Genomic DNA, 15,963 nt, shown 5'->3' with positions numbered 1-15,963 from the left:
ATTCACTGGGGATGTTTTTCGTCATCCTATATAAGTCTTCACAATCGCTGCCATTAGATGCTGAAGCACTCTTCATGTACTACAATCGCTCATTGTGTGACTTATGGTGACGTACGTTTATAGAAATTTGTAGATACTTCCTGAAACTTGCCAAATAGTTGAGATCATCAAAACACTAAGTTAATAAAATATTTCTTTTTGACTTACATCATCAAATAATGTTAATTTTGTTTGATATATAAGAATTTAAATTTTTTGATTGGATTAATGTACCTTACGTGTTACATACACGTTAGATTGTTTGACCATTTATACCATACCTCATACCCAGCTGAAGGAACGCCTTCATTCTCATACTGTCGGAGATTTGTTTTCCAATAAGGACGAAGTGCGAAGGGCGATATAAATGAATGAAATGATTTTTTTTTTGGAGCACATATTTTCGAAAATTAGAAAATCACTACCTCAGTTCTCGTTGTGAGGTCGTGACATTGCTTGGATTAAATCGATTTTGGAGCTCGAATAATAGTTTTGTTGACATTTCGGTTTTCATTTTTGTGTTTCATATGTCGAATGGGTTATAACATACAAAAATGTACCCCGATGGCTACAATATATACAATTAGTTTCAAAACATATTATTTTACTTTTATCATATGCACAACTTCTTTTAATGGACTTATCTAAATGTTCTATTTCATTTACATCAATTCATAATGCAAAAGATAGATCGCAGAGTTGTTTTTGTTTTTGCTCAGACTTAAGGTTTGCTTTAATGTTGAATGAGGAAAAACAGATTTTAATTTTGTAGGAGAAAGTGTGCCAATTACAAAGACACCTCTCCCGAATCCATCAATGTCAAGATCACAGGAAGATGTCATGTTTAGTATGCGCGAGCATGCGCGTCACGTCTTGTTTTGTGGTACAAAGGTCATCCAGACTCGATACTATGACAACCATAAAGTGCAAGCTGTTGTTATCAGAACAGGTAATATTCGCAACCTGCAAACCTTTGATTATTTATGGAGTGTGGCGTTTAAAAGCAATCATTATAATACATTTAATAAGTCACAGATATATAAAAAAAAACATGCATTTTTGGATAAATTTGTAATGCGCCTAACAAGAATTGTTTTTTTTTTAATTTTTAAGGTTACAACACAGCTAAAGGTGAACTGGTAAGGTCAATCATGTTCCCAAAGCCCATTGACTTCAAGTTTGAGGTGGACACGTATAAATTCTTGGCTTTTCTTGCATGTCTAGCAGCATTCGGATGTGTCTACACATTCTGGGTCATGGTAAGAAACATCAAGAATGATAAATGTTCTCTTTGTATATAACTCAACTTATCATTTATTAAATAGAAGATATTTAATGGGCCTCAGTTGAATACCGTGCATGTTTTTCTCGAGTATAGCACCACACACATTTTTCACGAAATTAATATATACATGTATTGTATTCAACCGGGAAAACAAAAATATTACTGCATCAAAACAGTTTCTGTTTGGGATGTAATTGTAAAAGCGTGATCTTTCGCGCCATATTCTAATGGTGTCGTGCTTGACAGCAAGGCTGCACGTATTTTGAAAGGGCTACTCAACACAATTTTACTGAATCTACTATTATCGGTAGGATTTACTCACATAAACAATATCAACTGTGTAGGTAAATGAAGTGAAAAGAAAGTTCCTTCATGATTGGTCGATTTTAAAAGTTATATTTTTTAATATATGTTTCNGGGGGGGGAGGTACTTCAATCAGCTTGTCTGTTTGTCTGTCTGCAGAAAAAGTTTGCTACCACCTGACAAAACTTCCACCTGAAGTTGTGCATCCATGTATTTATTTTGCATACTGACCCTTTTTTACGAAATGATGGCCCTTTGCGGACAACTCCTCCAACACTCCTGAGCCAAATTCAACCAAAGTTTTCCGATATGACAGCTTTTACCTGATATTGTGCACCCTTTTTGCGGAGATGTTGCCCTTTGTTCAAAAAATCTTGTCCGCACGACTTCTCCAAAACTATTGGGCTAATTTCAATGAATGTTTTCAGATATGTGATAACTACTACCTGATGTTGTGCATCCAGGTATTGTTTCCAACACCTTTTTATGGAGTTATGGCCCTTTTTTGAGAAGCATTTTTCATGACAACTTACCTAATCGACTTGGCCAATGTCAAAGAAAGTTTACATATATGGTAACTTCCCCCTGACGTTTTGCATCCAATTAGTACTTTTTCATTCCTACCCTTTTTAAAAGGAGTTATGGCCCTTTGTTGAAAAAAACTTTGTCTGCCTCCTAAACCACTGGGCAAATTTCAATGAAAGTTTACAGATATGGTAATAACCCCTTGATGTCATGCATCAGGGTATTGTTTTTTGGGCTAACAAGATTGGGTTGCATGTATGTTTTGACATTTGGAGGGAGTACAGAAAGTATGTGAGTGCTATACATACTTAAATAAGTGAACAGCTCGGCAAATAAAGAAATCATTACTGGTGGGAGACTGGTGCAATGTTTTGCCTAAGTAAGCCTTTAGCTTACAGTTCTGGATTATATAGGAGCAGGGGGTATAAGTTAGCCATTGGCTACAGTTCTAGTTTTATCTAGTTGATAGAAATTGATATTTCACTAGCAAAATTTGTAGTAAATAGTAATGTAAGTATTAAGTTGGAAAACATATATACAATTAAACACCTTCTCAAAGACGATATCCCGAAGTCTAGAGAGTTGTCTCTGGTTAAAGATGGTCCCTTAATACAGGTTTAATTTGTTAACATAAAACTCATTGCAATTGGTAGAATATAGAACTAAATAGAATATCAACTACGAATCGGATCTGTTTTAACTTCAATAGTCTTAAACATCAGGTATGGCATTTACCATATACTCAAATTGAGTTAAATATTTACTTTGTTTGGCTTTTACCATCTTCAAACGAAATTTTCAAATAGGACCTTTTCCGTATAATGATGGTTATTTATATCACATTACATCTCCAACACGCACACAGGCATACACACATAGAGAGATATAAGCCAGGTGACATATGACTATTAGTTAGCGCCTGATAAATCAGCTCCTGCGAATTCCTCATTTGTTATTGCTTAATGTATGTGGTAATTGTATTAATTATATATCTATGTACTGTAAAGCGCTTTAGAATGGCTTATCTTAGCTAGATAGGGCGCAATATCAAATGCTGCATATTTTTATTATTATTATTATTATTATTTTATACCACAAACGTCCTATTTACCACCTGTTATAAGTATCCATATCTCTTTAAAATAGGCGGGCAGAGATTTACCAGCTGATGAGGTAATTCTCATGGCACTTGACCTCGTGACAGTAGCCGTGCCTGCTGCACTTCCGGCAGCTCTGACCATTGGAATAGTGTTTGCACAATATAGACTGAAAAAGTGGGGGATCTTCTGTATCAGTCCGAAGAGAATCACTGTTAGTGGTACTCTAAACGTCGTCTGCTTTGACAAGGTAAATGTTGGAAGATAATTCTTAACACTGAACAAATCATATGCTCTTTTCTGGTATTGTTTTACAATTGGAAAAATCCAGGACAATGTAATCGCGCTAACCTGATAAACGATCAACTGAGAATTGCATTAAACGTGGTATTAGACGCTATGATCCCACAATCGATACAATCATTGTAATTCTTTAGTCGCTGAAAGCATGCATCATGATTGGATGATTTTTTTAAAGCATCATGATTTGAAAAGAAAAATCCCATTCAAATAAGATAAAAGGATATGAAACTGGAATGATCCGACACAAGGTAGGAACTGCTGACTTGACGTTCGAAATCCATTTCTGAACAATCTTGTTTCTCAACAGACAGGTACAATAACAGAAGACGGCTTGGACATGAAGAGCGTTATACCAGTCACAGAAGCCAAGTAAGTGGCCATTAAATGATAAATGATTAAAAAAAATATGTAAGTTATTGTGAAGTTAACATTAAATCAGTATATATATATACATATAAAAGTGCGTTGAACACGTGAAAAAAAAAAATATGTACACTTGGCAATGGGATGGCGACAAACCTAGCGCGCTTCAATGTGTTAATGTCTGGGGAATCGGATACTATTCATTCATAAAGCAGATCTGTCTCCAAAATGTCAGTTATTGTATAATAATAATTTGCTGTTACCTTCAAACTCAATTTTGAATTAAGATATATTTACAATATAGAAATCAATCGTTTCGAATGTGTTACCATAATACGCACTTGTATGTTGTAAATGGTTTTATTGAATAACACGTAATTGGCAAATGCTTGTATCTACGAAAATATTTATCAAACATTTTCTATGTTTCCTGCTTTCGCAAAATTTGCGTTGATTTACTGTTTTTATGGTTGTTTAAAAAATCGAATTCCTCTATGTTAATAAATGGTAGACATTGAAATATGGTAATACCGAGTACATATTAAAACCAGAACAATAAATCAAGAATCTACATAACAATAAACGATAAGTGTGTTATGATTCTCTACAGGTTTCACGGAGAGGTTACCTCATTATCTACCATGACTAGGAGTCCCATCATGGCTGCCATGACAACCTGTCATTCTTTGACAATAATTGACGATGAACTGTGCGGTGACCCCATTGACCTGATAATGTTTGGTGCAACTAATTGGGTGAGCGAAATTTATCTTCTTGTCTAAACTTTATTTGTATGCGTACAAGCTGAAGAAAAACATGAAAAGTAGCTGCTGTTTTAACTATTTTGCCAAATCAATAAGTTTGTTTCTTGTTAATGCATTTATAACTGTGATAATAGCTACCCGTTTATTGATAGTTGAAATAAATAAACCTTATTCTAAAGAACGGAATATTTTAGTTCCTTTTTAATGCTAATTTAGGTGTTTCATTTTGAATGTTTAACGAATACGATTCGTATTTTCAGGTTTACTTTAAACATATTTGAATAATCTGATGACTTGAAGGATCGCGCTTTTGTTACACTCTAGAAGATGGGATCTGTAGCAGGGGTTTTAACATGATAAGATTACAGAGCATAGTTACAGAGTACAAGTATACAATTACCGATATCAGTGTGGCATATCTCTACTTTCATATTCGTATTCTTAGTATCGTATAATTAGCACTGTTTATTATGTAATTTACATGATGACGTCAGAAATGGGAAAAACGATACCTTGGCTCGAATCGAACTAGAGGACTATGATTCCATCGAGAGGTTTTGATTGTGTACACATTAACAAAATGATGACGATGACTTCGATTCAATACGGAACATGTTTAATATGAATAATCTAAGATGGCAAAATTTTCATGACATTTTGACATCTTAAACATGTTAACTGGAAGACAGAAAAGCGTTTTAGTTGCCGCCATGGCGCTCTTGCTCCTTTTTTTCATTTCTAAAACGCACACAACTCTCCTTGTGGTACATTCCAACATATGAGAAAAACCACCAATTATGCTTGTACTTCGTGTTCTTCAAAGGAACTGGTAGAGCCAGGACAGGAGGAGTCAAGGTTCGATCAAATGGCGCCCACCATTGTGAGACCTGTTGCCACGGTGAACAACATCTACAACGACTCATTTGACTCAAATTTTCAGGTAAATTTTATTGATTCTCTTAATTCGTTAAAATAGCAACATAATGCCTCCAACATTCATATAAGTCAATGTATCCTTGTCTTTATTGTGCCAAAGTTTGCTACTAACCAATATAGTAAAGTGTAGCATTTACATATTTTGTTTGGATTCCCGCCGTCTATAATCACCGGTGTATATCATTACTCCGTGTGTCCATTTTATCTAGGTTTTTTTCTTCTTACCGATACAATAAGGTGTAGCTTTTACATCTTTTGTTTGGATTCCTGCCCTCTATAATCACTGGTATATCTCAATAACTCTGTCTCTCTACTTTTGTTTTGGTTCCCGCCGTCTATAATCACTGGTGTATATCTAGCTCAATTATTACCGATACAATAAAGTTAGGTTTAAGAAGGATTTAGCCTTAATTTAGGTTTTGTATTTAAGCAATATAAGTCACGTGATAATTTCTTGGAGAATGATTTGCTAACTGCCTGTTTTGCTTTGCATAAATAAGTGGCAAGTCGATGTCACACCTGAGCATTAACACGATAAAAAGGCGAGTTACCTACTTACATGATAATCATTTCGGTAAAATTATCTCCGAAAATGAAGAAATATGTCGACATAATTTAAACGTTATTGCGACATATTCATAGATTATTTTGACATCTATTAAATTTTTTGTCGACATAGGTAACTCGAAAGTCGAAAGTCGATGGCAGAAATATGCCACCATAGGTAAGCTGTCACACATTCGGTTTGGTTTCTGACGTCTATTATCACAGGTGTATCTGTAATCTTTTTGATATACTTGTAGCTACCTGTCGATGAAATTGGTATAATCAGACAGTTCACATTTTCCTCGAGTCTACAACGGATGTCTGTCATTACCCGGAAGTTGGGAGACAAGAACTTTGAACTCTACACGAAAGGCGCGCCCGAGAAAGTTATTTCCCTTTGTAAATCAGATACAGGTGAGAAGTGCATTCATAATAACTACTGTTGTATTAAACACCGAACAATTGTGAAAAACAAAAGGAGCCCCACATGTACGTTTCAGTGTCGGTAGAAATAAAAGCATCTTACCTTTCCAGGGCACATGGTTATTTTTTTTTATGTTTTTTTTTACCCATGAAAGTTTACTTTCAATGCATATACATTTTGTTAAATTAAATGAATACTAAATTTGTTTGATTGAGTTTTCTTCCATTTACTCACATTACGCAGCATGGTGTTTTTGATCTTATTAACAGCTCATATAAGGTCATTTTAATTGCACAGAGACACATATTCTTTTTTTGTTCTGGTGTCTCTTTTATACTTGTTGTTGTATTTTGCGTATTGATTGACGCTTTACTCCTATTTTATTCTGTTGCTTTTGCGCCTAGCATAATCGTGAATTATGAAAACATCGCTGTATCTATAACTCCTTTTTATTTATCACTCATCTTTTGATTTGTTCTGTAACAAATTTTTTAAGACGTTGTCTTCTGAACTAAAGTGTCGATTTGAAATTTTTATTTTCGGGTTAACATATGTTATTTTGCGTTGATAAAAACAAATATTCTTCTTTAGTTCCAAGAAGGCCCGCGTCTTCATAGGGGATGAATGTGCATGTAGAATGCAATATGTTGGTATGTTATGTAGACAGGCAAAAATCAACTTCTCTTGATACATTTGTTTCAAGGTCCAACGGTAAACTATGGATTCTGTTGTAAGAAGTCTGGCATATTGTTATATGTACCAACTATTGTTAATTTGAACTTGATTTTTTCACGATTATTTGCGACATGGACGCTTTCTATACGCCACTTTATAGATATTATTTCATTTTTCTCGTGTATATTCCAGGGCAAAACATTATACTTCTTGTTTTTGTGTTCCAGTGCCAGTTGACTTCCATGAGGTGCTCACCCAGTACACACAAAGGGGACTTCGTGTATTGGCTCTGGCCTGGAGACCACTTCCTGGGAAGCTAAAGTACACAAAGATTCAACGAATACAGAGGTTAGTTCATTTTAGAAGAGAAATCTATAAACTTCGGTTGAACAGTTTTATATTTAGCAAACGTTGTTTTGTGTTGCTATCTCTGTGGATTATTGAATTCCCTATAATTTTCTCTTCAAATATAGAGATTGTTCTCTGAATTAACTATTACGATACCTTTAGGTGATTGTCATAAAATCAAGCTGTTTGAAGAAAAACGTGATGATTTGAGGACAGAAATTTTCATAAGTAAATTTTTCGATTTCTGTCTATACACTCGTTTTGTTCACACTGCTTCAGCTGTCACTGCTGTTAGTCAATCACCCTTTGCAACATAACGATATTTTTTAAATGTATTAATTTTTAAAAGCAGTTTGGCATGTACCTTATAACAGAGTCAATGTTTAACACAGACTGTAGGAACAGTTTGTAATAGTTAATTATCGATATATTGTAATGACGGTGTGTGCTTCATGTGAAGTAATGTTTACATATCCTTAAAATCTGGTCTCGGTTGTTCGATTCCTGATTAGGATAAAGAATCATCAAACATAATTATGAAAACATACTCTATATGAAATTTGACAGCTAGTGTTTGCCTTTTGAACCTTTAAGTCATCATTTGTATTTCTATAAAGAAATATTTAGTTGTAAAATTCAATAGATTTTATATGAAAGAACTAGACGAAAATTTGTTTTAAATTGTAGCTATGTTAATCATTGCCTGCATTCATGAAAGCTGTTCTCATATTACAAAATGTACTCAGCTTCATGTCTCGTCAATGATCCTCTGAACATGCACAAAATTTCAGTTTGTTTTAAGAAATTATCACAGGAATAAGAAATTCACATTCAGCACAGAATATGAGTTTCAGCGTCAGATCGGGTTCATGAATACGATCCCAGGCTTGAACAACCGGGCCCTTGTTTTGTCTTAAATGGGTCTTTGTGTTATTTATTGTCATTTAGTATCTCTCACAAAAAACAGTTATACCTTTTGACTTCCGATTATTACTTAAGAGAACAAGTTGAGAAAGACCTGCGTTTCCTCGGTCTTATGGTCATGGAGAACAGACTGAAACCTTCGTCTGCGTCCGTCATCCACCAGTTGAAAGATGCAAATATCAGACCAATAATGGTTACTGGGGACAACATGCTGACCGCTCTGAGTGTGGCCAGAGAGTGTGGAATGATTGACCCAATGGACAACATCATTCTTGTGCAAGCGTATCCTGCCCAGGGATGGTCTGAAGCGTCACTCGAATACATCTACACTGACAGCAAGGCGCCAGAGGACCTAGATCTCATCACGTTATCTGGAGGGGTAAGCAGTCTAATTTAAATGCAGTTGTTGAACAAGTATATCTTGATATTATTATATTGTTATAAAATGTCTTAGTTGTCCGCTGTGTCTTTCAATTAGCGTTCACGGGATATTTTTTTGTTTAAGTAGATTTCACTTAAAATGCCAGTCAGTGATAAACTAACTATTCCAATCGATTCAGACTTACTTCTTTATTATAATGAAAATATCAAACCATTTTAACTTATTTTACTACGCATGATGAATCAGATCTAACAACAAAAAAACATGTTTGAAATATTTTTCTAATTAGAACTAGTCACAATGTATGTTTAACGTATTCAATAAAAGTACAAAAGGAAAGATGAATGGCTGAAGAAAGGAATGCGAAAATATTTTGTACATTTCTTAAACAATCTCGACAATCGAGAAACGTAATGAAGTGCAATATGCTCTTGTGTGATACATACTTATACAACGATTGCATTGGAAATGCAGCACGATCGAAAAGGATAACATCGCTTATCCGCCAAATTTAAACCTCGCGAAATTGGACATTTAATATACTTTGTGTCTTAATTTTGGATTTAAAAACAATGGAAACAATATATACGATCACCGTCGTCCTTGCCTCTACGCCTTGTAACGTTGTCCTTTTACAAAGGCCAATCGCAATAGCGCCGATACTGGAGAGGATCTTGCGCGTTCCAATGGAAATATTATCCATACATTATGTAATATTGCATAAGGAGTATTATTTTGGAAGGTATATGGTACATGTGAAAACAGAAAATGGTTTGCACAATTTGTATCAAATGCTTCGCGGTTTTATATATGCATGTATGCTCAGCGTAAAATACTGCGTTGTAAAACCATTGTGAATCACATTAAATTAACTATTTTTTATAATTTAAAATATCGCATCTAACAAATAGTTGTATTTGATATATTATAAAATCCTATTTTTACAGAGAATAGGGAATACGGAAATTTCAGAAAAATTCAACGAAGTCAATTCCAAATACCATCTGGCGACTGATGGCCGGTCGTGGGCAGTAATCAGGCAATATTTCCCGGACATGATTCCAAAGGTAGGCATGGAGACAGTTAACATCGTTGGTTACATTTTATGTATCAAGAAAATATTTAACCTTACTGCGAAATAAATGTCATTTCCTTGTCTATTAACGCGGTGGTCGTATGACCTTAGTTTAGTGAAGACACAATTTAACAACCTTTTTTCCAACAAAGTATTACCCGGAAGTGGTACAATGAATCAGAGTTTATTTGAAGATAAANAAAAAAAAAAAAAAAAAAATAACGTAATATTAAGGGAAATCAAAGGTTTGTATACATATCTATATTTCCTTTAGGAAATGAGATTTAAAACTTAATTTTACGGCGATAAAACTTATTAAATATTTCTTTTTAATTATAAATCTGTTAACATGTATTGGGTACCCTTTTTTTTCGTAAGCTATTTTTATCATGTGGAGCAAAGCGTGTTTTGTATAAATGAGAGTCATGCTAATGCATTGATACGAAAATGTTGTGCAACATCAACACAATGATAACTTTCATAAATAATATGTTTCGAAATATCACTGACCCATTGTAATACCAAACGTATACACATGTGGTAACAACGATATAATATTACGTTTATCAAAACATATCTGGTGCATACAGATACCATTGTAATGCTTTGTATATTTTTACGTTATTAACAGTTGGTAGTGAAAGGGACAGTGTTTGCGAGAATGTCACCAGAGCAGAAAAGCCAACTGGTAGAGGAGCTACAGGAATTGGAGTATGGATTACTTCCCTTTAAATAGAGATTTATAATAGATTAAGTTTGTATTTGCTTATTTTAAAAGTACTGATCTTTGGGCTGTCCTTTTCAGTCTGACAATATATTTACTAATCATAAAGCATATCAAATAAAATCATTACCTTACAGAATCAGAAAACAATGCTGACATTAAGAAGTAACAACATTAACTTGACAAGTGTTGGCTAGTTGCCATATTCAATGCAAAAATACGCAACTAACCCCCAGTATCGGCGGTGTCGTTTTGTGAGAGTCTCTACACTCGCCGAAGAAGTCATAACTGATATGCTATAGCCTTATCAGGGATCTCCATTTTTCCTTTTCTCTCTAACCTCTTCTTGCTTACACCAGTGTCCTACAAGCCACCTGTTGTGCGTACGCTTTCAGAGTAATGTGACCGGTTGTAGTGACTTGCTATATTGTGCAAAAATGCACAAAAAATTGAAATGTATTTAAAAGACTGGATCCAGTTGTTCAAAAGGTGATTACCTTAATAAGTGACTAGCGCAAATTTTAATTTTTGTGCAACTTTAAAGCAAATTCATTGTATTAGTTACATTTTTCCAGATATCAAATATTTTGTAGTGTGAATATACATGCCAAAATTTATATTGACGAAATTATTAATGGTTGAAAAATGTCGTTAAACAGTGATTAATCTTAACATCTTTTGAACAACTAGGACCAGACTTAAATAAAACATCTAGATCTATGAAATATCATCAATGCAAGATTTACTGAATATTCAGTTCTACTTTGAAAATTTTCTTACACACAAAACATATTAAAAATTGTCAAAAATCCTCATAACTCTAATAATTTAAAAAAAATGCTTAAATTAATATTGTTTTATCATTTCAAATTAACTTTAACGTTTTATTTATGGTTTTTACTCTCTGGATGGATTGGTATTAGTTCCTGTTAAAATACCAGCCCCAAACCATCATACTATGAAAAATAAGTACAAAATAAATGCAGAAGGCTTCAAGAGTTAAATATGCACACTTTTCCTTTATGAAACTAACACACTAACCACATTGATATGAAGCAACTTGCACTTATTCAAAAAGATTGACAATTCATTAAAACTATGAAAATTAAATTTGTAATAAAATCCAAACAGACCATCAAAACAGAAATAACCTGTACACATCCTGTGTCCCTTTTTACAATGTTAAACTGCCATTTGAGACAAAACTGTTGCGTCATTATTTTATGATTAAACAGAAACAAATTTGTATACGTCCTATTTTATTGCCGGAATAGACAAAATGGTGGTTTTGTCATAAACAGGGACTAATCTGTTGTGAGAAGTCGAAACAAAATGCATCTTCTGTGAGATATCTTTCGAGACAACAACCTCGGAACACGTGCCCTAACCTTTGACCTCTATTGCTAGGTACTACGTGGGGATGTGTGGAGACGGAGCCAATGACTGTGGGGCCCTGAAGACGGCACACGCTGGTATTTCTCTGTCAGAGGCAGAGGCATCAGTTGCTTCACCTTTTACATCTAAAAACCCTGACATTGAATGTGTGCCTACCCTTATCAGGTAAATACGGCTGCACAGGTTTTAACATTTTGTCTGAAAGTATTATATTTCTAGTACACTTGTATCTGCCCTAAACACGCAGATAATAATAGCCGGGTGCTTGCCCCTATAAAGTAGGACATAGAATGCCTTGTAAGTTGAGTACAACCATACCTAACTAAGAATATTTCTAATTATATTTGAGCGTGTTCCTTTTATTTACAGGGTACAGAAGGTAATCGTAAGGCTTCCAGAGCATGTCACTAGTATACTAGTAATATCTACGCTAGACCGTCTGTAAACCCCTCATGGATGAACGTTTTAATATATTCCTGTATGTTTTTTCGTAAAAGGAGATTAGAAAGTGCAGATAGTTTAAAACAGTGACTGTAGCTAGTTTAAAAATTAGCTTGTCCCAACACCTGTTAAACAAACTTATATTACTTAAAACATAAGTAATAGTTATTAATGAATATTAGGAATAAGTGAAAACCAATACACAAAATATTCCCAAAATTAATCCTAATTACTACATTTTTTTGCCAGTGAAATATCGGATTTACTCTATCAACTTAATAAAACTGATATCTTTCACACTGTGACAAATAGCAAAAGTAATATTTTCACGGTGTGAAAATATACCTTTTTGGTATTGACCAATCATAACAGTATCTTCTATTCGCTGCATTCAAAGGAAACGAATTTTTGTTCATATGCTAATGGAGCGACGGTAGAATAAGTGGTTGTTATGGTAAATGTTTGGTACACCCACTCAAGTATTTACATAAATATACAATTAATAACATTTGTATAGGCAATCATATCAGAAAATAGCAAAAAACGTCGGAATTGCGTTGAGTATCCAATTCAAATGGCGCGCAGCCTTGTTGTCAAGCTTGACGTCATTATAATATCGCGCTTCTTATTACGCTCCTGATTCCCGCCCCTTTTTACTGATTGTATTTCATGTTTTATGCATCACACACACACACAAAATGTTATAAATAGAAAAGTTAATGGAGTCTTCAGTAATACCAAATATATTTCACTCGTGTGGCTAATATTTTCTTATTTTTCACTCGTGCTGCACACTCGTAAAAAATAACAAAATATTACCCACACGCGTGAAATGTATTTGTTATTACTAAAGACACCATTAAATATCCTCTTTGTATCGCATCATTTAGAATTGATACATAATAACAAAAGGTTACTGAATAGTTGCAACAGGAATCATATAATAGTATTGTCGTGAAATGTCTTGTGCCAAATATGTTGATCAATGTTGTGTTTATTTAATAGGGAGGGGAGGGCCGCCTTAACAACGTCTTTCGGAATCTTCAAATACATGTGTATGTACAGTTTGGTGATGTTCACTACAATCTGTATTTTATACTGGGTACGTATCTCTGTGTATTATCAGTATTCTTTACTGGGTACGTATCTCTGTATATTGTCAGTATTCTGTACTGGTTACGTATCTCTGTGTATTATCAGTATTCTGTACTGGGTACGTATCGCTGTGTATTGTCAGTATTCTGTACTGGGTGCGCATCTCTGTGTATTGTCAGTCTCTGTACTGGGTACGTATTTCTGTGTATTGTCACTATTCTATACTGGGTACGTATCTCTGTGTATTGTCAGTATTCTATACTGGGTACGTATCTATGTGTATTGTCAGAGTTCTGTACTGGGTGCGCATCTCTGTGTATTGTCAGCCTCTGTACTTGGTACGTATCTCTGTGTATTGTCAGTATTCTATACTGGGTACGTATCTATGTGTATTGTCAGAGTTCTGTACTGGGTGCGTATCTCTGTGTATTGTCAGCCTCTGAACTTGGTGCGCATCTCTGTGTATTGTCAGTCTCTGTACTTGGTACGTATCTCTGTGTATTGTCAGTATTCTATACTGGGTACGTATCTATGTGTATTGTCAGAGTTCTGTACTGGGTGCGTATCTCTGTGTATTGTCAGTATTATTTACTGGGTACGTATCTCTGTGTATTGTCAGTCACTGTACTTGGTACGTATCTCTGTGTATTGTCAGTATTCTGTACTGGGTACGTATATCTGTGTATTGTCTGTATTATGTACTGGGTACGTATCCCTGTGTATTGTCAGTATTCTGTACTAGGTACGTATCTCTGTGTATTGTCAGTATTCTGTACTGGGTACGTATATCTGTGTATTGTCAGTATTCTATACTTGGTACGTATCTCTGTGTATTATCAGTATTCTGTACTGGGTACGTATATCTGTGTATAATCAGTATTCTGAACTGGGGTAGTATTTCTTTGTTGTTTTATCTGTGTTCTGTACTGGGTTTGTACATGTATCTCTGTGTATCATCGGTTTTCTGTACCGAGTGTATATCTTGTGTGGGACTTTCAGTGGTCTGTCCCGGATACTGATCTTGTGTGTTACTATCCGTATTCAGTACTATTTACTTTGTAACTAGTAATTTGTGTATTACTCAGTGTCCTCTTTGTGGCACGTGGTGTGTATGAAAATTATATTTGTATATAAATACTAGACAATTTGTAATATACAGTTATATCCATTTTGCTGTGCTTTTGTAACATTCATGAATGCATTATAAAATAGTTGTGAACAGATTTACAATTCATACCTTATAAAAAAATAGCCAAATTATTATCGGTGTTATTTATGTATTTATCAATTTTTAGAAAAACGCAAACCTAACGGACTTCCAGTTTCTGTTTATCGACCTCATTCTACTTACAACGCTCAGTATATCATGTGAGTGAAAACTGCTGTCACAAATTTGTATTGTTCAGTTTTTTTTCTGAAATGGTAAGCATACGTTCATTACCAAGTAAACACATACTTAGTTTTAAACATTTTCTTCCGGTTGGTAAGTATAAATAGTAGAAAGGTTATGCATAACAACAAAGTGTTTTGTGTTACCTTTAAGTAACTAGTAAGATACTAGCGCGATACGTACCCTGTCACCTTCATCAGAAGCTTCCCTGGTCATTTGTCTGATGAACATGACAATGTACGTATCGCACTAGTCACTGAAACGTCACGCATACAAAACCTACTGGTTGTGATACATAATCTTTCATTTAAATTAGCTGAAGCTCATGAAAATACAAAACAAACCGAAATCGGCAGGACAAATAAATGAACAAAAGTTCACTTCAATATCCTCTATAATCCAATTATCTTCTTAATTTTGATGACATTGATGTAGTTTTTTCTCTCTGTACAAGTCCCTAATATGCTAAGAAACGTATAGAGGGACACAAGAGCCAGAAATAAATGTATTGTGTCACTGAATATTATCTTGTAATATATACTCTATGTTAGTCAGACATTCAGTATAATAGTGTTTGTGGTATGCGTAAACCAATGCTGTTTGCGGTACGCTCAACTAACTAGTGTATTTGTGGTCTGCTCCCGTAAATACTTAGTATGTGGTCCGCTCAATCTAAAACTTTGTAAGTGGTTCGCTCAAGGAAATATTGCAAGTGTGGTACGTTCAGGCAAATACTAAACGTAAGTGTGTGGTACGCTTCAGCAAATACGTTGTATGGTGTACGCTGAGGTAAATACTGTGTGCGTACTGCTAAAATAGTTGTTGGCCGAAGCAAATACAATGCGTGGTTCGCATAAGCAAATCTCATTTATTTATTAATGGTACGCTGAATCCAACAATGTACATGTTACGCTCAAGCAAAAATTAT

The 15,963-nt window shown here is 34.5% G+C and overlaps 1 protein-coding gene across 1 annotated transcript in view; it reads left to right on the top strand.

Annotated features, from left to right (window-relative positions):
• LOC110456817 (probable cation-transporting ATPase 13A3) overlaps positions 1–15,963 on the top strand; it is a 41,376-nt gene that overhangs the window by 12,990 nt on the left and 12,423 nt on the right. Inside the window, exons 12-25 of the mRNA XM_021507805.1 lie at positions 812–988; positions 1,153–1,298; positions 3,300–3,500; positions 3,861–3,922; positions 4,527–4,671; positions 5,504–5,620; positions 6,420–6,576; positions 7,489–7,609; positions 8,609–8,912; positions 9,863–9,982; positions 10,622–10,701; positions 12,122–12,274; positions 13,556–13,652; positions 14,941–15,013. Coding sequence (XP_021363480.1) covers positions 812–988; positions 1,153–1,298; positions 3,300–3,500; positions 3,861–3,922; positions 4,527–4,671; positions 5,504–5,620; positions 6,420–6,576; positions 7,489–7,609; positions 8,609–8,912; positions 9,863–9,982; positions 10,622–10,701; positions 12,122–12,274; positions 13,556–13,652; positions 14,941–15,013 — 1,953 coding nt within the window. The remainder of the gene's footprint in view (positions 1–811; positions 989–1,152; positions 1,299–3,299; positions 3,501–3,860; positions 3,923–4,526; positions 4,672–5,503; positions 5,621–6,419; positions 6,577–7,488; positions 7,610–8,608; positions 8,913–9,862; positions 9,983–10,621; positions 10,702–12,121; positions 12,275–13,555; positions 13,653–14,940; positions 15,014–15,963) is intronic.

The sequence above is a fragment of the Mizuhopecten yessoensis genome, unplaced genomic scaffold (genome assembly GCF_002113885.1).
Source record: "Mizuhopecten yessoensis strain PY_sf001 unplaced genomic scaffold, ASM211388v2 scaffold8853, whole genome shotgun sequence".
Lineage (NCBI taxonomy): Eukaryota > Metazoa > Mollusca > Bivalvia > Pectinida > Pectinidae > Mizuhopecten > Mizuhopecten yessoensis.
Note: the sequence above shows the minus strand (reverse complement) of the source record. Positions and strands in the feature narration are given on the sequence as shown.